Genomic DNA, 25,201 nt, shown 5'->3' on the forward strand with positions numbered 1-25,201 from the left:
GTTATAGATCAAGTTAGCATTTTGTTCCAGTACAATAAATTTTTAACCGGTAGGGGACTATGTATTGCCATCTAATACTCTCAGAATGCTTGTTTTTTCTGCTCTGTGCATCTGTCAGTTAGTCTCTCAGTCCATCTGTACACTATCAGGTTAAACATTTTTTGGAGGTATTTTGTGGTTAATCAACGTTTAACTTTAGTACATATGTCTATTATGAAGTGAACTGTTTCATATACTGTGGAATCTTTATAATTGTGTGATACTGATTTTTCATGGATTTCGTCTGTATTGGCTAAACACTTATTTAAAAGTTCAACAAAGTATACATTTTCTATAGGCTTGTATGCAGACATTGGCTTAACCACAAAATCAAATATCCGTGAAAGTACATGTTTTCCTCAATTCTTGATAATTGGTTTCAACAAAAATAAATGAATCTACAGTAAAAGCAAAATTATGGTTTTGACCCAGATTTCATGATTCACTGAACAATGAAAGCGTGGCATGGTGTCATATTGACACAATTCTTGTTTACATGGGTTATGATGGGAAAAATTCTTTACCAATTAATGCTTAATGTGGTAGTAAGATTCTTAACTTATGTTAGCTCTTTGGTTCTCCAAAACCAACATTATGGCCTCTACAGTAAATAGTTCTACAATGCACAGACTCCTAAAAGTGCAATGACTCATAAGTGATACCGGTACTTGTTCAGGGTGCCTCTTGATTTCTTTTGAAACTACAAAAGAACATAAAAAGTAGAAAATATACCTAGCAATAAATATTTGTAATACACTGTACATTTGTTACATAAACAAGTTGTGTTTACACTTTCCACCAATATGCTAAACAAAACATGACTTGAATCTTCAAGTTACAATAATAAGGTTGTGGTAGATTCTATGTCCTCCTACACATGTACGCATACAAGTTTCATTCATTGTTGTAATATAGATCAATCTTTTAGTTTTTTCTTTTGAATTGTTTCATTCTTTGTCATACTGGAGCCTTTTATAGCTTAAAATATGGTATGGGTTTTGCTCATTGTTGAAAGTGGTATGTTACCTTTGATTGCTCTCATCCTTGTCATGTGGTCTTCTTTTTTTTCACTTTCTATTTTTCATCGTCTTTACATTGTTGTGTTATTTAGTAGTTTTTTAAGGCTCTAAGTTATCACACATTTGTTGGTTCTTTTTTACTTTTTTTGGAGTGTTTTATTTACATTAAAGTTATATGAAACGTGTTTCTGTTTATTAAAATGTTATATAAATTATTGAACCAATGCATGCATATATATTCTAAACTAAGATCTGTTTGCACCTTTCAACACTTATTACACATCTATAAAGTTTAACAACAAATAATATTTCATTTAGTGATTTTTGGTCTCAAGCTAATTAATATTTATACGACCGCAAAAAAATTTTTGTGGTCGTATATTGGTATGACGTTGTCGTCGTCGTCGTCGTCCGGCGTCGTCGTCGTCCGGCGTCGGCGTAGTCATCGTCCGGCGTCGTCGTCCGAAGACGCATTAGTTTTCGCACTCTAACTTTAGTTTAAGTGAATGGATCTCTATGAAATTTTACCATAAGGTTCAATACCACAAAAGGAAGGTGGGGATTGATTTTGGGGGTTATGGTACCAACAGTTAAGGAATTAGGGGCCAAAAAGGGGCCAAAAATAAGCATTTTCTAGATTCCAGACAATAACTGTGGAACGGTGTATGGATCTCTCTGAAATTATACTACAAGTTTCCATACCACAAAGGGATGGTTAGGATTTGCTTTAGGGGGTTATTGCTCAAACCGTTTAAGAATTAGGGGCAAAAAAGGGGGAAAAACAAGGTTGTCCTCATTAATGGACAAATACTTTAGTACAAAACATAATATAAAGCAGTGTAAGGGAGATAAATCAAATACATCATTGAAATTATCTCCCTTACACTGCTTTTAAATTATGTATAAAGTAATGGTTAATGAACAATTAAGATAATTTAAAACAGTGTAAGGGAGGTAATCCAAATACAACGCTTTGGTTACTTCCCTTACACTGCTTTTAAATTATGTTTAAAGAAATGCATATTTATAAAGGAAGACCAGTATGGCGCATTAGATTTGTAAAATCTTTGACCACATTTATTTATTTGTTTTCCCGAATCCAACCGTGTATTTAGATTTTTAATTTTGGGTCCAGTTTTCAAATTGGTCTACATTAAGGTCCAAAGGGTCCAAAATTAAACTTTGTTTGATTTTAACAAAAATTGAATATATGGGGTTCTTTGATATGCTGAATCTAAACATGTATTTAGATTTTTGATTTTTGGCCCAGTTTTCAAGTTGGTCCAAATTGGGGTCCAAAATTAAACTTTGTTTTATTTCAACAAAAATTGAATATATGGGGTTCTTTGATATGCTGCATCTAGCCATGTATTTAGATTTTTTATTTGTGGACCCCACTATCAAATTGGTTCTTATTGAGGTCAAAAGGGTCCAAAATTAAACTTTGTTTGATTTCATCAAAAATTGAATTATTGGGGTTCTTTGATATGCCAAATCTAACCGTGTATTTAGATTTTTAATTTTGGGTCCCGTTTTTTAAATTGGTCTACATTAAGGTCCAAAGGGTCCAAAATTAAACTTAGTTTGATTTAAAAAAAAATTGAATTCTTGGGGTTCTTTGATATGCTGAATCTAAACATGTGTTTAGATTTTTGATTATGGGCCCAGTTTTCAAGTTGGTCCAAGTTGGGGTCCAAAATTAAACTTTGTTTGATTTCAACAAAAATTGAATATATGGGGTTCTTTGATATGCTGAATCTAAACATGTATTTAGATTTTAGATGTTTGGCCCAGTTTTCAAGTTGGTCCAAATTGGGGTCCAAAATTAAACTTTGTTTGATTTCAACAAAAATTGAATATATGGGGTTCTTTGATATGCTGAATCTTACCATGTATTTAGATTTTTTATTTGTGGGCCCGCTATCAAATTGGTTCATATTGAGGTCAAAAAGGTCCAAAATTAAACTTTGTTTGATTTCATCAAAAATTTAATTATTGGGGTTCTTTGATATGCCAAATCTAACCGTGTATTTAGATTTTTAATTTTGGGTCCCGTTTTTTATACGACCGCAAAAATTGAAAATTTTTTGGTCGTATATTGGTATGACGTCATCGTCGTCGTCCGGCGTCGTCCGAAGACACATTGGTTTTCGCACTCTAACTTTAGTTTAAGTGAATGGATCTCCATGAAATTTTACCATAAGGTTCAATACCACGAAAGGAAGGTTGGGATTGATTTTGGGGGTTATGGTACTACCAACAGTTAAGGAATAAGGGGCCAAAAATAAGCATTTTTGTAACTTCCAGACAATAACTTGTGTGTAAGTGTATGGATCTCTCTGACATTGTACCACAAGGTTCCATATCACAAAGGAAAGGCTGTAATTGATTTTGGGGGTAATTGCCTCAAAATTTTAGGAATTAGGGGCCAAAAAAGGGGCAAAAAACAAGCATTTTTCTAGTTTCATGACAATAACTTGTGTGTAAGTGTTTGGATATTTCTGAAATTGTACTACAAGGTTCCATATCACAAAGGGAAAGCTGGAATTGAGTTTGGGGTAATTGCCCGAAACGTTTAGGAATTGGGGGCCAAAAAGGGGCCAAAAAACAAGCATTTTTCTAGTTTCCAGACAATAACTTGTGTTCAAGTGTATGGATCTCTCTGAAATTGTACTGCAAGGTACCATACCACAAAGGGAAGGCTGGGATTGAGTTTGGGGGTGATGAATCATAAGGGGGTTCAAAAAATTTGGGGGGGGGGATTTTTTTTTTACTTTTTTTTTCTTTTTTTCCTTTTTTTTTTCTTTTAAAATTTTCCATTTTAAGTTGGTTATTTCTGATTAATATTTAAAAGCAAATAATAATGATATGGTAGGAGATACACACCAAACAGGATGTGTAAATTATTATATAATAGGTATTGTGCAATAGCAAGAAATTATCAATTGCACAGTATTGCACAATAGCAAGAAATCTTCAATTGCACAGTATTGCGCAATAGCAAGAAATCTTCTATTGCACAATAGCAAGAAATATCCAATAGCACAATATTGCGCAATAGCAAGAAATTGTCAATTGTACAGTATTGCGCAATAGCAAGAAATATTCAATTGCACAGTATTATGCAAAAGAAGATACTCCGTATAAATTGCTTATTTCTTGATCAATTTCAATGGGGTTTTATTCTTGAATTCTTGGGGTTCTTTAATATGCTGAATCTAACCGTGTATTAAGTTTTTGGATTTTGGGCCCCGTTTTTAAATTGGTCCACATTGAGGTCCAAAGGGTCCAAAATTTAACTTTGTTTGATTTCATCAAAAATTGAATTATTGGGGTACTTTGATATGCCGAATCTAACCGTGTATTTAGATTCTTAATTTTTGGTTCCGTTTTCAAATTGGTCTACATTAAGGTCCAAAGGGTCCAAAATTAAACTTAGTTTGATTTTAACAAAAATTGAATTTTTAGGGTTCTTTGATATGCTGAATCTAAACATGTATTTAGATTTTTGATTATGGGCCCAGTTTTCAAGTTGGTCCAAATCGGGGTCCAAAATTAAACTTAGTTTGATTTCAACAAAAATTGAATATATTGGGTTCTTTGATATGCTGAATTTAACCATGTATTTAGATTTTTGATTTTTGGGCCCCGTTATCAACTTTGTCCATATTAAGGTCAAAAGGGTCCAAAATTAAACTTTGTTTGATTTCATCAAAAATTGAATTCTTGGGGTTCTTTGATATGCTGAATCTAACCATGTATTTAGATTTTGGATATTGGACCATAATAGGTGAATGTCCAATTTAAAATTTTTAAGTTCTTAGACCACATTCATTCTGTGTCAGAAACCTATGCTGTGTCAAATATTTAATCACAATCCAAATTCAGAGCTGTATCAAGCTTGAATGTTGTGTCCATACTTGCGCCAACTGTTCAGGGTTCGACCTCTGCGGTCGTATCAAGCTGCGCCCTGCGGAGCATTTTATTGAGTTTGTTGTCAAAGTTTACTGAATTGAAACATTGATAAACAATAGCTCAGAGCATGTGAAGCATGTGAAAAATAAGTTAATTGATAGAGCCATTATATTTTTTTTTTATATTTTCCATCCGTTCCAATTTGTCAATTAAAATTTTCCGTAACACTTGTTAAAAGAGTTATTGTATTCAATTTGTTCATTTTGCATAAAATTTGTTCTTTTAAAGAATCAGTTATTACTATTGACCTTCTAGTGCACATTCTTTTATCACGGTTTTTTCTTTGCACTTGCACTGTGCGGTAGCCAAAGTTCTAAGGAGAGGGGTCATATTTAATGTCACTGCATACAGGAAAATATCAGGTACACGAGAAGACAATAATTCCATAGTAGTGAATTAACTTATTTAACAAGAAAGTTCACATACAATTGTTTTATAGTGAAACTTAGCCATTGAAGTATATATAACATATTCAACCTTTTTATTTAATTTGAAGTTTTATATGACTTTAATATTCATCTATTTGCTATCTTTTTCATAAATTACATTTATTGTATTTTTTGTAACAACACACATATTATTTAAAATATATTTATGAAAAACCCTTTGGTTTATGAAAGAGTCAAAATATTGGTGAATAAATTAAACACAGAATATCAATTATCGTCCTTCCCTGCACCTATATCACCCTGCTCAGTTGCTACGTAGTTCTTGTATCATGCATTTAGACATGAGGGCTTATCAGCGACGTCACCATGTGTGAGGAGAAATGATCAGTGTTGTTGCAATTAGACAGCAAAATCTATCAAGCTTACTTTCATTAGGACAACCAAGCTTATACTGTCCAATGGAGTGGGGAAACAGAATTGTTATGATAAACAGATGATCAGGTTTTCTTCGTATGTATGTCGTAAAATATCATCAGCTTGCTGTAATGTGAAGCTTTTTAGTTAATTAGCTGTGTTCACTTGTTAAAGCGATTTCATTGTGGCTCATGGCTGATATTTTACAATAACAAAGACTTTCAATGTGCAGAAACCTGATAATCTATACATACCTACCATCAATACTCATTATCTACTGATAATCTATACATACCTACCATCAATACTCATTATCTACTGATAATCTATACATACCTACCATCAATACTCATTATCTACTGATAATCTATACATACCTACCATCAATACTCATTATCTACTGATAATCTATACATACCTACCATCAATACTCATCATCTACTGATAATCTATACATACCTACCATCAATACTCATCATCTACTGATAATCTATACATACCTACCATCAATACTCATCATCTACTGATAATCTATACATACCTACCATCAATACTCATCATCTACTGATAATCTATACATACCTACCATCAATACTCATCATCTACTGATAATCTATACATACCTACCATCAATACTCATCATCTACTGATAATCTATACATACCTACCATCAATACTCATTATCTACTGATAATCTATACATACCTACCATCAATACTCATTATCTACTGATAATCTATACATACCTACCATCAATACTCATTATCTACTGATAATCTATACATACCTACCATCAATACTCATCATCTACTGATATGTATACATACCTACCATCAATACTCATCATCTACTGATAATCTATACATACCTACCATCAATACTCATCATCTACTGATAATCTATACATACCTACCATCAATACTCATCATCTACTGATAATCTATACATACCTACCATCAATACTCATCATCTACTGATAATCTATACATACCTACCATCAATACTCATTATCTACTGATAATCTATACATACCTACCATCAATACTCATCATCTACTGATAATCTATACATACCTACCATCAATACTCATCATCTACTGATAATCTATACATACCTACCATCAATACTCATCATCTACTGATAATCTATACATACCTACCATCAATACTCATCATCTACTGATAATCTATACATACCTACCATCAATACTCATTATCTACTGATAATCTATACATACCTACCATCAATACTCATTATCTACTGATAATCTATACATACCTACCATCAATACTCATTATCTACTGATAATCTATACATACCTACCATCAATACTCATTATCTACTGATAATCTATACATACCTACCATCAATACTCATTATCTACTGATAATCTATACATACCTACCATCAATACTCATCATCTACTGATAATCTATACATACCTACCATCAATACTCATTATCTACTTGTCAGTATTTAAAAAATGTCTTGATTTTGTTTCATTCCAGAAATAGATGAGTTACTCAAGCATAAAAGAAGTAAGAAGATGCCAAGTTATCCTGGCCCAGGGAACTTTGGTGGACCAGGAGGGAACAACTCTAGTAGAAATAACATCAATATTGCTGGAATCCAAGGTAAGCATGATACAAATTTGGATACAGACATCTGGCTGGGGTTTGAATACCATCCCCCATTCATATTCTTTTGTTTTGCAAAAAACCCTACCCATTCATATTTTTCATAGGAAAATCATAACCCATTGATATATATTTCCCAGCTATCAGTTATACAATGACATCTTTAGATGTAAACCACATGGGATCATTCATATTATTAGACAAAAAGATCGGTACACAGTTTTATTTACAATTTAACAGAAGATGAAAATTTATGACTCATTGACATATGAATTTCTACCCATTGGATATTACCTCTGCTAAATTGCATCCCATTGATATATTTGACATTCTAAAAAAGTTACCTCTACCAGCAGCACGTCTGTGTATACCATTTTATAGGAAGAGTCATCCCCCCCCTTTTGCATATTTCAACTTGTAAAGGCTATAAATAAACCAAGTCACATCACTAGGGAGGGGTATAGAAATAAACTTTAAATGAATAGATGTCTGTCTCTGTGTTCTGTCTGTAACACTTTGTGAAGACTTCTCATTTGAGACTGTGAAGACTTCTCATTTGAGACTGTGTGAAGACTTCTCATTTGAGACTGTGTGAAAACTGAGACTGCTAGCCCAAAACCTCTCATACTTGGTAGGATTGTTTGTCATCATGTGTAGTTGAGTATACTTGACTGCCATTGTGATTTCACAATTTTTCAGCGTGTTATTGAACATTTCTGTTGTAATAACTGTGGACTTTTAAAAACAGTAGAACATTTTTTGCATGAAATTTTTTTTTCAAAATGTAGAGTTTAGTTTAGTAGTTTAGATGGCTCAAAAAAAATGTGTATAGTAATCTCGTGAAAGCAACTCCTCTGAGACAGAAAGCTCTCATACTTGGTAGATATACAAATAAGAAGATGTGGTATGATTGCCAATGAGACAACTCTCCAACAGAGACCAAATGACATAGAAATTAACAACTATAGGTCACCGTATGGCCTTCAACAATGAGCAAAATAACCTCGAAATAACAAATGTTAAACAATTTAAATGAGAAACTAAAGGCCTGATTTATGTACAAGACAATGATTGAAAAACAAATATGATTTAAAGCAACAAACGACAACCACTGAACTACAGGCTCCTGACTTTGACAGGGACATGCAGAATGTGGAAGTGTTAAACATGTTTGCCAGCGCCCAACCCTCCACCTAACCTGGGACAGTGGTGTAACAGCACAACATATGAACAACTATAAAAATCAGTTAAAAACTGGTACTTGGTAGGATTGTTTGTTGTTTATTTCTCTTGACCATACTGTATCATCAGTTTAATTTGACAATTTTTACAGTAGTAATTAGACTTTGACCCCTGTTTTTATGTACCTGCCGAGGCGGAGCTGCATTAAGTTTTACCCTTGTTCGTATGTCTGTCTGAACCTCCATTTTGATTTGACTCTTTTTTACAGGAGTTGTTGGACTTTGACTATTTTGGTTCCCCCGCCGTAGTGGAGGGGGCATTAAGTTTTACCCTTGTCCGTCTGTACGCCCGTCTGTACATCCTGAAATTGGTTTCCGTTCTATAACTTTAATTAGCCTCAACCAAATGTTATAAAACTTATACACAATGCTTATTACCAGAAAACACAGATCAAGTTTGAATTTGGGTGGTGTCACTTTTATCTTTCCAGAGTTATGCCCCTTTACAAATGAAAAAATTGCTGAATTTTCGTTTCCGTTCTCTAACTTAAGTTTACCTCAACGAAATGCTTATTACCACAAAACACAGGTAAATGAAATTTGGTGGCTTCACTTTTACCTTTCTAGAGTTATGCCCTTTTACAAATGGAAAAATTGCTGAATTTTTGGTTTCTCTAACTTAAGTTACCTTCAACCAAATGTTATGAAACTTATACACAATGCTCATTACCACAAGACTCAGATCAAGTACAACTTTTGGTAGCGTCACTTTTACCCTTCTTGAGTTATGTCCCTTTATAAGGTTATATGCAAGTGGGGGCATCATATGTGTCCCATGGACACATTCCCCATTTATTTGGAGTATTATGACATTGCTACTCCTCTGACACTGTTTTACAAAAAGCTTTTGTACATGGTAGTATTGTTTGCCATCATGTTTTGATGATCATATTATACTGTCCTTTTAATTTGACTATTTTTATGAAAATTAATGATCTTTTGTTGTTATCTTTTGCTCCTGACTTGGGACAGGGACATGCAGAATGCATTGTTGTTTGTTTTTTGTTGCACTTCTGTGTTCTGTTATTTCGTTGTTTCCCTCGGTTTTAGTTTGTAACCCGGATTTGTTTTCTTTCAATCGATTTATGACTTTTGAACAGCGGTATACTACTGTTGCCTTTATTTACCATTTTTTTAGAGCCTGCAACATTTATATCTCGAAAGCGAGACAAGGCAATCCTAGATTCCGTTGTCGGCTGTGTTGACATGTAGGTTCAGTCTGTGGTTAAAGTTCTTTTAGACATCAATAACTTTGTCAAACCTATATGGAATTTTATTAAATTTGGACAGAAGCTTGTTTTTTTTATATTTATTTTCATTTTTCCATATTTTACTGATATATGAAAATTTTTGACTTAGTTTTTTTTACAGTTATCATTCAGATTTAGTTTGAGGTTAAAGATTTTCAGTCATCAATGACTTTGTCAAACCTTCATGGAATTTTATGAAATTTTGGCAGAAGCTTGTTTATGACCAAAAGGCAGTATCCAGAGCAAAATTTTGAAAATATTTTTTTTCATTGTCCATATTTTACTGATAAATGGACTTACATGTAGTTTTTTTTACAGTTAACATTCAGGCTCAGTCTGAGGTTTAAGGTTTTCAGTCATCAATAACTTTGTCAAACTTTCTTGGAATTTTATTAAATTTGGACAAAAGCTAAGTGATGACCAAAATACTATATTCAGAGCAAAATTTTGAAAATAATCATTTTTCCTGATTTTAATGATAAATGGACTCAGTTTTTTTACAGTTAGCAATGCAAGTAGATACAGTCTTGGGTTAAAGTTTATTACTATTTGATAATTACTTTGTCAAACCTTCATCGAATTTTATGAAACTTTGGCAGAACTTTTTCATGATTAAGAGACAATGTCTGAAGCAAACTTTTGAAAATATTTTTTTTTCATTTTCAGTATTTTTCTGATAGATGGACTTGGTTTTTTTACAGTCAACATTTATGTAGACAGTCTGGGATTAATTTTTTTTTTGACATGATAAATTTGTAAACCTTCATGGATTGTTATGAAACTTGGACAGAAGCTAATCTTCAAGACCAAGAAATAGCATCTATAGAAAAAGTTTGAATTTTAAAAAAAATTCTGTATTTTACTGAAAAATGGACTCACTTTTTAAGTCAACATTACACTTTTACACTGACAGCAGCAATCGCAGTCGAGACACAGGGTTCCACGGAACCCCTTATCAATTTTTTGACTATCGTACCACAATGACACATTGTGATGGACAGTTTAATTCCTCATTTATACAACATAGGGGATTTTGCTATGGCGTAGTAATCTTGTTAAAAAAGGAAATTCATTTGGTTAGTGGTAATGCTTCAATGCTTTAATATGGAACGTGGGAATTTTAATATAGCACAATATGTTTTGCTCAACAGGAAGTGTGAGATAATACAAATTTTCAATGTGTTATTATTTTTATATTTTATTCTTTCTTTTGAAAACGCATGTACAGTTGAAAACATAATATGCAGATTTTCCGTTTACTAAATGTACTTGTATAAATGTACAAAATTTGAAAACATATTTTCAAAATAATATAACCTCTAATCATTTAAAAAAAACTTTATAAAAAGTTATTCAATAGTAAGAAGAAAAAATGCCTTTATATGATTTTTTGTGTAATACTTTTATTGTTTTCCGAAGCAAATTATGGACCTTACTAGACTGGTATTTGTATAATCAATTTATGTCTTCCAAGGTACCGCATTTTAAATTTAAAAACCCATTTATTTTTCATGCCAGGGCAGGATTATAAGCTATATAATTATTCACTAGATACATCAGACTCATTTATTACAACCCATGATAATTTTTTTATTGATAAATCTTTAAAGTTCCCCACTACGTGAGCTTCAGGTAGTGAAACTTATTCACAAACTTTGATTGGACTGTGTAAATTGTATTAATATTTACTATATCATATTTATGTCTATTTTCCCGTATTGTCAACAGAATTTTAAAGATATTTCCTTAAAATGTAAAATTATATTTGAACAGATATATTTTTGCAGCCGAGTTTTCATATGAAATAAAAATAAACTTAAACATGATTTATAGAAATGATACAATAAAAGAAACCAAAATAAATGTTTCCTCATTTTATTCCTGATTTGTTAAGAATTATTAGAAACTAAGGTTCCAACTCAGAATATTTCCACGTGTTGAACATCACGTACATATCGATTGAAAACACAAAAGTAAATTTTGTTTGAGAATTTGAAATGAAATGATATAATATTTCATAACTGTTACTACTATGCATAAAATAGATCGTAGAACAGTGTAGATATGAAATTTTACGGTTAAGAATAATTTTACTGGTCTTCAAAGGATTTAACACTTTCTTGTATTGTGCATGTTGAACATCGCGATCGTAAACAAAGGTGAAAAATGAAATTGAAACAGATCAGATCTAAAAAATTATTAAAGCCAAGCTCATTATTATGAACAGTGTTCACTTTAGTTTTGCTTGTTTTTATTTAAGACTATAATAATTATAAAGATGCAAACATCAAAGTGATTATTAACTCAATTGTTTAATATAATTAAAATTGATTAATAATAATTAACTGGGAACTAGCTTGTCCAACAAAATGACATCAGTATCACAATGAGTCTGTCAAAGTTAAAGTCCTTTTTCAAAAGGAAACCCGATGACATTGAATCATCAGTAAAAGACCAAGAGTTAATGACCCACTACAGCAAGAATTGATAGACGTAGAAAAAAGTCTGTTATTTTATATGTTGTAATGAACAACAGAGTATATATGTCTCTTTGAACAATAACTATTAAGAGATCATAAATTTTATTGATATAATAAAAACTACCAATCCAACACGCATCGTTTTAGTTTTATTTCGTCATATTTTTATTATATCAAGACACAAAAAATTACATGCATCCTGGACTCATCAAAATCTATTGGGACTCACCATTTCTAAAAGTGATGAGTCCCAGGACTCACCATGAAAAATTCCTAGTGAGAACCCTGAACTCCCTCAGGCAAATTTGACCTTAAATAAATCTGGTTATTCTTTTTAGGTTCCTTTTGATCGTATAGCTCCTAATGTCTTTATACATCCATGGCTTTCAAATATTAAGGTTTGATCATTCCTGATGAAGGTTGTTCCAGAAGACAGTCTCGGATGCACAACATGTATAAAGTCTTATTTTCATTTGATGTTACTGAAAGTGTGATGAAAGTTACATTATTCTCAAAAACTGATTCTGGATAAAAAAAATATAATATTTCACCAGTATTTATAAAAATGTGAAAAGATTATTAAAACATTGAATGGGACCCATCTTATATATCAAAAGTATCCATTTAAGGTTTGAATTTTTAACTGTATTTTCTGTGAGGGACTTTTTTTAAGGACTAGAGACAAGACTGCAAAGTATGACAGTACTTCATGAGGAAACTTTTGCTTTAAGAGCCTTTTTTTGCCCCCCTCCTAACACCCGACTACCTGAAAATATGTGTATGTGTATTTGATTTCTAGGAATTTATTAAATTCCCAACCACCCATATTTTTGTTTTTAGTGTGGTATTTTAAATGACCAATGGGGATAAAAATTTAAATGAAACTATTACTCAGGGCATATTTGTTGCCTCCAAACTGGTTTCAGTTTCTGGAAGGTTTGATAAACATTCTATTTGTCCTTCCAAATCAGTTTCAAACTAGTAAAAAACTGGTTTACATTTGTTTCTTGAAAACCAACACTGGTTTCCTAAACTTATCAAACCTCTTCATTTGGTTTGAATAGTTAAACAAACCAATATCAGAACTTTTTCTTTGTTTTCCTTATTGGTACACCAAAAACTAGTTTTCAACCTTAAATGAACCATTCAGAAAACAAAACCTGGAACCTGGAACTAGTTTGAATAAAACAAATTTGCTCTGAGTCAGATGACTTAAAATCGGTTATAAATGTAATAGGGGTTCTGTTTACAAAATTCATCTAGAAAGCAGATACATTTTTAGATAAAATTGACAAATCTGAATATATTAACGCTATGGTCAATTTTTCTCAGTTATGTACTATTAATATAAGGTCAGCTAATAGAATTATTGTAAGACGTTATTGTCTGTGGGACTAGGTTCCAGACATCAGTAGGTTCCATTGATTGACATAACATTTTCTTGATTCATGTAGTGAGACCTTTATTGCCAAGACTGTCAACATGTTTTTAATATAACCATTATGCGGGCGTGACATTTCAGTGTTTACACCAATGTTATGTAACTTGTATAAAGGCTATTTATTTTGTTTGTCTTATTTGTAAAAATTTGTGATGATACAGCTGTCAAAACAAAATGTTGTAAAGATATCTTCATGAAACTCAACAAGTAATATTTCACTTGTCTTCCTCTAGAGAAATACTAACAATACATTTAAATTTACCCTGAAGCACTTTTCAGTGGATTCATGTGGGGTTTAGAGGGTTTATGCCCCCTTTGATTTGAAAATATATAATTTTTAGCATAAAATCATCCAAAAAAAAGTTTTGCTCGCTGCACTCACTGGATCCGCCCTGCTTTTGAACCATTCTTTGTTCAATGTGCTTGAAAACATTAGTAATATTAAACTGCTACATGAGAGGATCTGAGTAAACACCTTATCACTAGTTGTCCGCCATTACTGGACATCACAGAAGTTCCCGTTAAATTTGACGTCACATGAGAAAATGTCTGACGCCATAAAGGAAAAGTGATTGTTCTATGGCGTCAATAGTTCAAGTGTCGCAGATCCCCAAATAGGGATAAGGTCTATTGATTGACAGGATAACTTAGATGCTTTGCCATCTTCTTTTAAAACAATTTCCTTTGCCTTTTCAAGAATTGTCTTGAATCAGGAAACTCATAGAAGTTCCATACTATTACCAATTATAGTAGGAATGGGAGGTAAAGGACAAAATTTGGATTTTCCACAGATATAATGGAGATATTTGTTTATCCTTTTGTCAAATGAACTTCAAAGTAAATGTATGATCTTCTTCACTTTCAAATTTCTCTCTTTTCCCAGTCATAGGAAGTTGTTATTTTGATGCCCCCCACCTACCATAGCATATTTTTTTTCATTGTTAAATAATCGCAATAATAAATGTATACCAAAATTTCCTATAAATTTGCATTATTTGTTTGAATTTATGTCTCGCCTTGACAGAGTAAAAAAAGTGAGACTTAGGTATGCTGTTTTCAGCAGCGCAACAATGTATTAGTTTGTTTAGTTTAGTTTAGGTCTAGTTTATACTGAACCACTAGTGGTAGGTCAATGATATTTGGTATGTAGCTGTCTCAGTCATGGTCTGTTGACTTTGAAACTTTTGCTTAGTTTACATGTAATAGTTTGTGATTAGGTCAGTTTAAGGGGAACTGTAAGTGGTAAGTCAATGATAATTGGTATGTAGTTGTGTAAGCATTAGCACATCTCATTTCCATGGAGAATATTTGGCCCCGCCCCCTAGGTCATGGTCTATTGACTTTGAAACGTTTGCTTAGTTTACGGCTTGTATTAGTTTGTGATTAGATCAGTTTAAGATGAACTGCTAATGTTAAGTCATTGATGTTTGGTATGCAAATTTATTGGCATTTGCAAGTATCGTTTCCATGGAGATTATATAGCCCCACCCCTTCATCATGGTTCATTGACTTTGAAACATTTACATAGTTTACAAGTTAATGTTTGTGTTTAGGTTTGTTTAAAGGGCTTGACTTATTAATAAGTTAATGGTATTTGGTATGCAGTTGTATTAGCATTGGCACATCTTATTTCCATGGAGATTGTTTAGCTATGTACCTTCAGTCATGGTTCATTGACTTTGAATATTTGCATAACTTACATGTTAAAGTATTGCTATTTTAATGTCAACATTTGCATTATCAAAATTACAAAAAGGCGAGACATATCTCTGTGTTAACAGTTTATTTATTATTTAATGTGTCTAAACAATATATAAATGTTTATTAAATACTGTTTACATTTAATTCATGTAATGGCTGTTTGAAATTGCAAAAATCAACACAGAATGTTTAAATTATTTTTCAATAATACACAATTGTCTAAACATAGCTCTAAATTGCCCCAATTCTAGAAAAGTGTTGATTTAACAGTGACTCTTAAAGAACCTTGGAATGTGGATCAATTTACTAGTGGTGTAGTGTAAGTTGGTAAGCCCCACGCCTCCAAAAAAGTGATTATATTTTGAAAGCGTAACCTTCTGAAAAAAAAAAAAATATAACATGATTTACAATACAATATGAATAAAAGGAAATGTTGGGTATATTTCAATGAGACAGCAACAAAAAAACATTAGACCAAAAGGCTTCTAGATTTCAACATTCTTTTATCAGTAGACAAAACTTTTGTTTCGAAATTGCCCTTCTCCTCCAAATAAAATGTGAATTAATTGATCAGAGACTAACAAAGAGTAGCCATTAACATCCAAATCTCTTAAGACCATGTATATAAAAATAAGGAGATGTGGTACGGTTGCCATCTATCCACCAGAGTTGGAATGACATGGATGTTATAAATTTAAGATCCGTGTAGACCTTCAGCAACGAGAAAAACCCATACCGTATAGTCACCTATAAAAGGCCCTGACAATATGAAAAAATGTGAAACAATTCAAACGAGGAAACTAATGGCCCAATTAATAACAATACAATTTACAAAAAACAAATATGACAGACCTAAACCAATGACAACCACTGAACTACAAGCACATAAACATTTTGGCAGGGTTAAGCATCATTTTCAAGATTTTATAAAAAAAACTATGTCATACGTCTTTCAAAATGGTTCACACTAATATTTGGACAATGTACAGTTAACTCCTTTCTTTAGGCCATCCCTCCAGCAAAAAGATGTGGACTCTTGCGACTGGCTAAATTATGAACAAATTATTGCAATAGGCAAAATACCGGTATATTTTTGTAGTGGGATTATGACCTCTGTTGAGTGCATAATACTTCAATGTTTAAATACTGGAAGTGATTTTATTTTTGAAATGAAAATTACTGAGAGATAGTTATTAAAAATAAGGACTGGCAAATGTACCCAACTTCAAAGGTCAATTCTGAAAAAAAGTCTATTTGTATTGGCTAATATACTCTGGAAATCTTTTCCATGTGGGAACAATTTAAATTCATCACCAAAAAAAATTTTCTAATTCATGTAATCACTATTTTTGTTTCCTTTCTTCATCCCCCCTTTAGAAGTGTATAGAAATGTTATGACAGTACACAAGAGTAATTGGTAGTAAATCTAATTACTACAGGAAGATAAGCTACAAAAATAAGACACAATATTTTTTTTTGAAACAAAGTGTTATATTTAACACATCTCTTTTATCATTTTTTACTACTTTTTAAAGGATTGATAGAGTTGTTAGCTAGAAGCTTCCAAATGACTTTTTCATCATATGACTTTTTATTTTTATCTTATAAGTCGTAATTTAAATCCAGGAATAATTTTAGATTTCCACTTGTTATGTCCTGTTAAATTTAAATCCAAAACAGTTATATAGTGATCTATTTATAGAATAAAACTAGACTTTGTAAATTTTTGTATCTAAATATAGAAACTTATAATTATCCTAAAAGTTTCAGTAGTAAAAGGATGATGATGAAACCATTCAGAAGTTATGCAATATAAATTTATGATTAACCAAATGGGGAAAGCCTTTTTAGAAAAAAAATAGGGCTTAGTAATGAGAAACGACTATATAAGAAACTTCTTTGATCAATGAAATACCAAAAACTGCTTGAAGAAGAAGCTACGAGATCGATCAGACTTCACAAAAACTTATTGTATTCTACTGATTGATAAAGATAAGGTAAAACTCTTCTTTGGTTTTGGAAAAATATCTGACATTTATAATCAAGATCAACTTAAGGTGGATGGATAAATGCTTAACATCCTAGACCAAACTCTAGATTTTTTAATGTACTAGTTTAAAAACCAGCAGTTCGCTCAAGACATTTTCTCCCAAGTCAAACAATATTTGGTTTAACACTTAAATGCTGCATGCTGAGAGAAGTTGCAAATGCCAATTTTTAGCCTGCTAATAGTTTGGTTTATTTCTGAGTTGCTAGCTTGTGGATCCTTCAAATTTTCTACATTTCATGTGTAACAATAATTTTTCATTAGGTTTTAATGTCATATTTTTCTATATATAAGATTTCTCAACTAACTATGCAACAGATTTGATCTAGCCAATCCCCCAAAATTTTTAGGCATGTTTTAAAGTAAAAATATCCAAATTTGACAAAAAAAATCATTTCGTCTTTTAATTCAGATATATATAAGACAGGCCAAAAATCCTTAAGAAATATTCAAATTCATAAGATTAAGACAAAATGCAGTCTTCCAAAGACTGTGAGCATAAAAAAACTAAAGACTCATTAACAACACAAGCCCACCAAAAACTAAGAATAATTTCAGGTGCTCCTGATATGATAGCTTTTACAGTTCTGAGATTTAGACATTTGTACATAGATACATGTATAAGTTAATTTTTCCAAGATTTTTATGGCCCTGCAACAAAGTTGTCAGGGCCATATAGTTTTACCCTTATCCATCCATCCATCATTTCGTCATTTCGTCATTCTGTCATTCCGTAACGAACAGTTATATGGAATTTTTTTTCTAAATGCCTTCACATATTGAGCTGATTTTAAGTATGTGAGTCTATGATGAGTTACAAATGGAGTTCACATTTGGATCAGCTCCACTGATTTTTGTCTCGCCTTGACGGAGTCAAAAAGAGAGACAAAGGTATGCTGTTTCCGGCGTCGGCGACGGCGTCAACAATGTATTAGTTTGTGATTAGGTCTAGTTCATGGTGAACCACTAGTGGTAGGTCAATGATATTTGGTATGCAGTTGAATTAGCATTGGCACATCTCATTACCATGGAGATTATTTGGCCCTGCCCCCTCAGTCAAGGTCTATTGACTTTGAAACTTTTCATAGTTTACATGTATTAGTTTGTGATTAGGTCAATTTATGGGGAACCACTAGTGGTAGGTCAATGATATTTGGTATGCAGTTGTATAAGCATTGGCATATCTCATTTCCATGGAGATTATTTGGCTCCGCCCCCTTAGTCATGGTCTATAGACTTTTAAAATTTTGCTAAGTTAACATGTATAATAGTTTGTGATCAGGTCAGTTCAAGGGGAACCATTAGTGGTAGGCCAATGTTAATTGGTGTTCAGTTGTATAAGCATTAGCACATCTCATTTCCATGGAGAATATTTGGCCCCGCCCCCTCAGTCATGGTCTATTGACTTTGAAACTTTTGCTTAGTTTACATGTATTAGTTTGTGATTAGATCAGTTTTAAGATGAACTGCTAATGTTAAGTCAATGATATTTGGTATGCAAATTTATTGGCATTTGCAAGTATTGTTTCCATGGAGATTATATAGCTACACCCCTGATCATGGTTCATTGACTTTGAAACTTTTACATAGTTTACAAGTAAATGTTTGTGTTTAGGTTTGTTTAAAGGTAACGACTTATAATAAGTCAATGGTATTTGGTATGCAGTTGTATTAGCATTGGCACATCTCATTCCATGGAGATTGTTTAGCCATGTACCTTCAGTCATGGTTCATCGACTTTGAATATTTGCATAAATTAAATGTTAAAGTATTGCTATTTTAATTTCAACATTTGCATTATCAAAATTACAAAAAGGCGAGACATATCTCTGTGATAACAGTTTATTTATTACAGGCGGCTTAAAAAAACAGACTTTTTTTCTAAATGCCTTCACATATTGAGCTTATTTTTAGTTTGTGAGTCAACTATGACGAGTTACAGATGGAGTTTATGTTTGGTTCCACTCTGCTGATTTTTACCAAAACAACAGGGTTTGGACTTTGAACATTTTGTGAATTATAACAGTTATACAGACTTTTTTTCTAAAAGCCTTCACATATTGAGTTGATTTTTACTATGTGAGTTTATTATGATAAGTTACAGATGGAGCTTACCTTTTATTCTGCTCCATTGATTTTTTTCTGAAATTACAGGCTTTGGACTGACTTTTTTTCTAAATGTCTTCACACATTGAGCTGGTTTTAAGTATGTGAGTCTACTATTATAGTTACAGATTGAGGTTATGTCTGGTTCAGCTCCACTGATTTGTGCCGAAATTAGGGCTTTGGACTTTGAAAATTTCGTGAAAATAACAGTTATACAGACTTTCATTCTCAAGATTTCTCTCCTAAAAATGGCTTCAATTAAACTTTTTTGCGAGTGGATCATTCGTTTTGTTCCGACACATCTAGTTAATCTATCACCTCCTCCCTTTTCAAACCTTTGTTATTGCATCAAAGAAATTAACATATCTTTTAAGATGTCTAAGTCAATGTAAGAGGTCAATTTATGTTTATCACAAAAATTTAAAAAGGATTACTTTAAGTCCAATTGTTTTGAGTATATATCTTTGTATTGTAACTGCTTATGAAAATCACTGTTTGAAATGGTAATCAGGTTTTGACTCAACTGAGTCGGTTCATTCTATGTGTAATTCCTTGTCCTTTTTCATTATGCATGGTATACAATTTACAAATGTGAAGGAAAACTGAGCTGCTAGGCAACATTTTGCTTCAACTGGTAAATGCTATAGCATATTTGAATTTTACAAATGAATATGAATCACAGTCAGACATTTAAATTTTATTGTTCATAATTTTACCATTGTGTTTAATCTAATGACATTGCACATGATAAGAATTTAAAATACAGAACATGCAATGATTCATGTATATACATTTACCCCATGTGAAGGCTTATTAGTAGTTTAAAAAATTGGGTCACATATAAAAAAATTTCCCCAAAAATTTGTGAGGGAGGATTTTTTATTTTCATTCTATTTTTTCTCTATGATTGCAAGTAATTTTACTGAACTATTTGCATGTCTTAAATTGAAGAAAGAAAATCTTGGTATGGAGGGATTGAGAATCTATTAACTTATTTTGTGTCCTTAGAAACCATACCATGAACAAAACTGAATATTTTTCTTGAATTTGAAATAATCACGGTATTGACCTTTGAAAAATGAATGTATTTTCTTGAATTTGAAGTAATCATGTTATTGACCTTCGAAAAAAAGAATGTATTGATTGTAAGTTAAGTAAGTGAAGTACTGGGTACTTGTGACTCTCATAATCTGCAGATCATGGAAGGGATGTAATGACCTTGAAATAGAATTTTTTATCAGTAAAAAAGATATTTTTTCCTGGTCACCAGTTTAATACAAGTACATTAGGTATGCAACTATGCATGTCTTATAAATGGCCCAATTTTGATGATTTTAACTCCATGTGAAATGACAGAGGCCTGATGGGGTGGACAGTGATAAGGGAACCTGGGAATGAGGGGGCAGGAACCAGGGTATAGAGGGAGTAAAAATAGAGATATGCTGGGAACAAATTTTGACCAATTTTTGTCTGAAAGTTTCAGGGACCCCCTGTCCATCCCTTCTGGTCAAGCTAATACACATGATAGTCACTATTTATTGTCCCCGCCTAACGCGTTGCGGGGGATATGGACATACCGGGCATCCGTCCGTCCGGTCTTGTTAGTGCTCTCACATGTACAATTTTTGCCAGATTTTTATGTAACTTATATCATAGTTTTATATCAGCAATGTCCTAGACAAGTTCGAAAATCAGTGCAGATCAATATTTTTAAAAGAGTTATGCCCCTTGGAAACATTAATTTTATGGAAAATTGTATCGTTAGCACTCTCCTGTGTACAATTCTTGCCAGAATTTTATGAAACTTATATCATAATTTTATATTAGCAATGTTTTGGACGAGTTCGAAAATCAGTGCCGATCAATTATTTTTAAAAGAGTTAATGCCCTTGGAAACATTAATTATATTGAAAATTGCATCGTTAGCGCTCTCATTTGTACAATTCTTGCCAGATTTTTATGAAACTTGTATCATAGGTTTATATTAGCAATGTTATGGAATAGTTTGAAAGTCAGTGCTGATCAATTATTTTTAAAAGAGTTATGCCCCATGGAAACCTTAATTTTATGGAAAATTGCATCGTTAGCGCTCTTATATGTTCAGTTCTTGCCAGATTTTTATGAAACTTATATCATAGGTTATATCAGCAATGCCTTGGACGAGTTCGAAAATCAGTGCCGATCAAATATTTTTAAAAGAGTTATGCCCCTTGGAAATATAAATTATATGGAGAATTGCATTGTTAGCACTCACATATGTACAATTCTTGCCAGAATTTTCTGAAACTTAAATCATATGTTTATATTAGCACTGTCTTGGATGAATTTGGAAAATAGTTCCAATCAATAATTTTTAAAGAGTTATGCCCCTTTGAAATATTGATTATATAGAAAATTGCCTTATGAGCACTCTAATGTGTACAATTCTTCCCAGATTTTTATGAAATTTATATTATAGGTTTATATCATCAATGTCCTTGAAGAGTTAAAAAATCAGTGCCGATTAATTATTTTTAAAAGAGTTATGCCCCTTGAAAATATTGATTATATGGAAAATTGCAATGTTATCACTCTCACGTGTTCAATTCTTGCCAGAATGTTATGAAACTTATATCATAAGTTTATATCAGCAATGTCTTTGACACTTTCGAAAACAAGTTATGATCAAATATTTTTAATAAGTTATGCACCTTGGAAATATAAATTATAATGGAAATCACATTGCATTTGCTCTGAAGCCTTCATTTCTCTTAAGATATTAATAAAAAGTTTTAAAGAACAAAAAAAAAAGTACTTATCTTTGTTATTGCCATTTTACCTTGGAAAGATAAAATATGTGCAACGCAGGGGACATTGGAACTCTGTTCTTTTATTTTAGCTTATATAACATGTATAGTAAGCAGATGCTCTTTCATACAGTTTAAACTGTGTCTTATTCCAAACATGTCAGAGATTGAATCTTAAATATATGGTGCTAATTTTTATAATCTTTGCATTTCAAAAATAGTGTTTCAAGTAGACTATTGAAAAAAGCAAAAACTGAGTCTATATAAGGGAATGGTCATTTGTATCCTGAAAAGGGTGGGCCTGACAATTTTTGGGAATGGAAAGGTGGGGGTTTCAATTTTCAGTACTTCAAATGGGGAGAGGGGGGGAGGGTATTGTCTAACACTTGATTCAGATGTCATATCTATATCTCTTGTGTCATCATTTTTGGCTTCAAAATTCATTTCAATGTTTTATTCATGTAAGTCATGACCATTTTCTGTTTGTTATGCACAAACCTTTAATATTAATTCTAGAAAATTACCATAATTTTGTTGATTATTTGAAAATTTAAGATGGCTCCTATGTATAAAGAAGATAAGTTTCTGATTAGCAAGTTACTCAGTAATATTGTAGTTGTACCTTTTATAATTAGCCAGCAAAGAATAGTATTTGTAACCTATGATTACTCTTTTTACGTCTTGTGCGAAAAAAAATTATGTATAATAAAAATTCAATCTCACTCTGTTAAATATCAAGTTACCTAGACCTGGGACTATAATACATGAAATTGCTCCTGTCTAGACTAATTATATTTTTAGAAGTTAATATTATTGACCCTTGATTTTCAACGGAAAGATTGAAACAATTGTTCCAATTCTTTTCCTGAGGCATTGGCCTTCATATCCCACAGGATGTGACCAAGTTAGCTACTATTAATATCAATACACACTGAAATATAGTTCACAATTAATACCTCTAATGTCTATTTAAATCTGCAAAAATGTACTGTACAAATTGGGGTTATATCTTTAAAGCAATTTATTCCGGTATGAATGTCTTTAGTCTTACAATGCTGGCTAGATTCGTCTTTTCTATTAAGTTAGAGTACTGTTACAATACTAGAGGATCTAGATTGGGTTTACAGAATAGAAAATAACGCACAAAAACTGCAAAATAAAGGTAAAAAAAATAGAGAATAGAGAAAAACAAGCAAACTAATAGAGAATAGAGAATAATAGGGTGGTCAAATATATAGAATGGGAAATAATGGGCAAAATAGATAAAGAATAGAGAAAAATGGTCTAAATAATTATGGAATAAAGAAATAAAGGACCCCCCACCCAGACCCTCATGCTATTATAATAAACATGTTTGTAATGGACTTTTGGTCCAGCTTCTTGGTCCCATTGGAATTACTTTACGGTAATTTTATCAATTTAAGGCAATCACTTTTTTTTGAGAATGTTTGCAAGTACAAATTTATCATTGCACACTTACTAACCTTTTGTTCTCAAATATAATTTTGATAAAAATACCTATAACTTGATATTATATGGTACAATCATGATTGATGTGTGTGGTTAAAAAAAACAGGGAATAATTAAATCTCTGTCCTAAATTCACAATATTCACCTGGCTTTACTAGGTGATTTTTATTTCTTCGTCAGTTTTACCTATCCTAATATACTTTGAATAGGTAAGCCCTTTTAATCAAGATATTACTTATGGACTTAAAAAAATATAACTCCTACTTAAGAGTAAACAGTGACACACAGTCATTTGTTAATAATAGTTTGTTTACACAAATATGTATGTACATTTAGTTAATAATTCATGTATGTCAAAGTCTGCACATCATGTAATTATGTGGTTTTTCTTGAAAACAAAATAGAGGTCAACGACTTTTATTTTAATTCTGTAAAGTGTCTTTTCAATTTTATTTTTCCAATTGAAAACTTTTGAGATTTTGGAGGTTTTATTTTCTGTTTCTGTTATCCACCTTAGTATAAAAGGTAAGTTATTGGCATGGGACCAAATATAGTATAAATGTATATACTATCAAAATTTACTTTGTCAAGGTAAAATACAGGTGTGTTGACAATGTTCACCTCAGCGAATCACTTCCTTGTTATAAATGTCGAAGTTAGACAGATACGGGAAATTACCCAATCACTTTGAGTGTCGTCCATTTTTGAATCACTTTAGCAAACAAGAATGTTTTTGTGTCGAATGTCAAATTCTAAAAAAAATGGAGTTATGCCAATACTAAAGTTGGAATTTATGTCAGAAAGAACTTGGGAAATTGTGTCAAAGAGAACTTTGTTGTGAGAACTTTTTTAATTGTTTATTTTCAGCAAACAATCCATTCAGCCAAACGAGTCAAGGAGGTAACCTCCCGATCACTGTTAACCAAGATACTATGGGTAAGTACAAGATATGACTTAGAAAATGGTACAATGATAGAATTGAATATTATATAATTTATTTGCACAAATATTTTATTTTAAATTTTATTTTTTCTTTGTGCATTTAATCTAAAGAAAGGTTGCCATTTAGTAAATGAATGTTTGCATGTACAACATCACTGTTGTCATGGGTGTATAATACAAAGTGTAAAAATTGTGACTCTGGAAATACCAGTGCCATATAGCAAAAAGTAATTAATGTTTTAATATTGATTGATCGACCATGCT

At 31.9% G+C, this 25,201-nt stretch overlaps 1 protein-coding gene and 1 long non-coding RNA gene across 4 annotated transcripts in view; one reads left to right on the forward strand and one right to left on the reverse strand.

Moving 5' to 3' along the window:
* The window catches only part of LOC127707607 (nuclear factor NF-kappa-B p105 subunit-like), a 79,099-nt gene that overhangs the window by 38,743 nt on the left and 15,155 nt on the right, over window positions 1–25,201 (forward strand). For all 3 annotated transcript variants that reach the window (XM_052212208.1, XM_052212207.1, XM_052212209.1), the window contains exons 10-11: window positions 7,345–7,470; window positions 24,863–24,931. In XM_052212208.1, coding sequence (XP_052068168.1) covers window positions 7,345–7,470; window positions 24,863–24,931 — 195 coding nt within the window. The remainder of the gene's footprint in view (window positions 1–7,344; window positions 7,471–24,862; window positions 24,932–25,201) is intronic.
* On the reverse strand, window positions 5,950–7,238 carry LOC127707626 (uncharacterized). Its single transcript, XR_007984972.1, has 4 exons — window positions 7,033–7,238; window positions 6,828–6,868; window positions 6,501–6,623; window positions 5,950–6,254 (listed from the first exon to the last, which is right to left on the reverse strand). It is a non-coding gene; the product is annotated as an uncharacterized LOC127707626 (long non-coding RNA).

The sequence above is a fragment of the Mytilus californianus genome, unplaced genomic scaffold (assembly GCF_021869535.1).
Source record: "Mytilus californianus isolate M0D057914Y unplaced genomic scaffold, xbMytCali1.0.p SCAF_7, whole genome shotgun sequence".
NCBI classification, from domain to species: domain Eukaryota; kingdom Metazoa; phylum Mollusca; class Bivalvia; order Mytilida; family Mytilidae; genus Mytilus; species Mytilus californianus.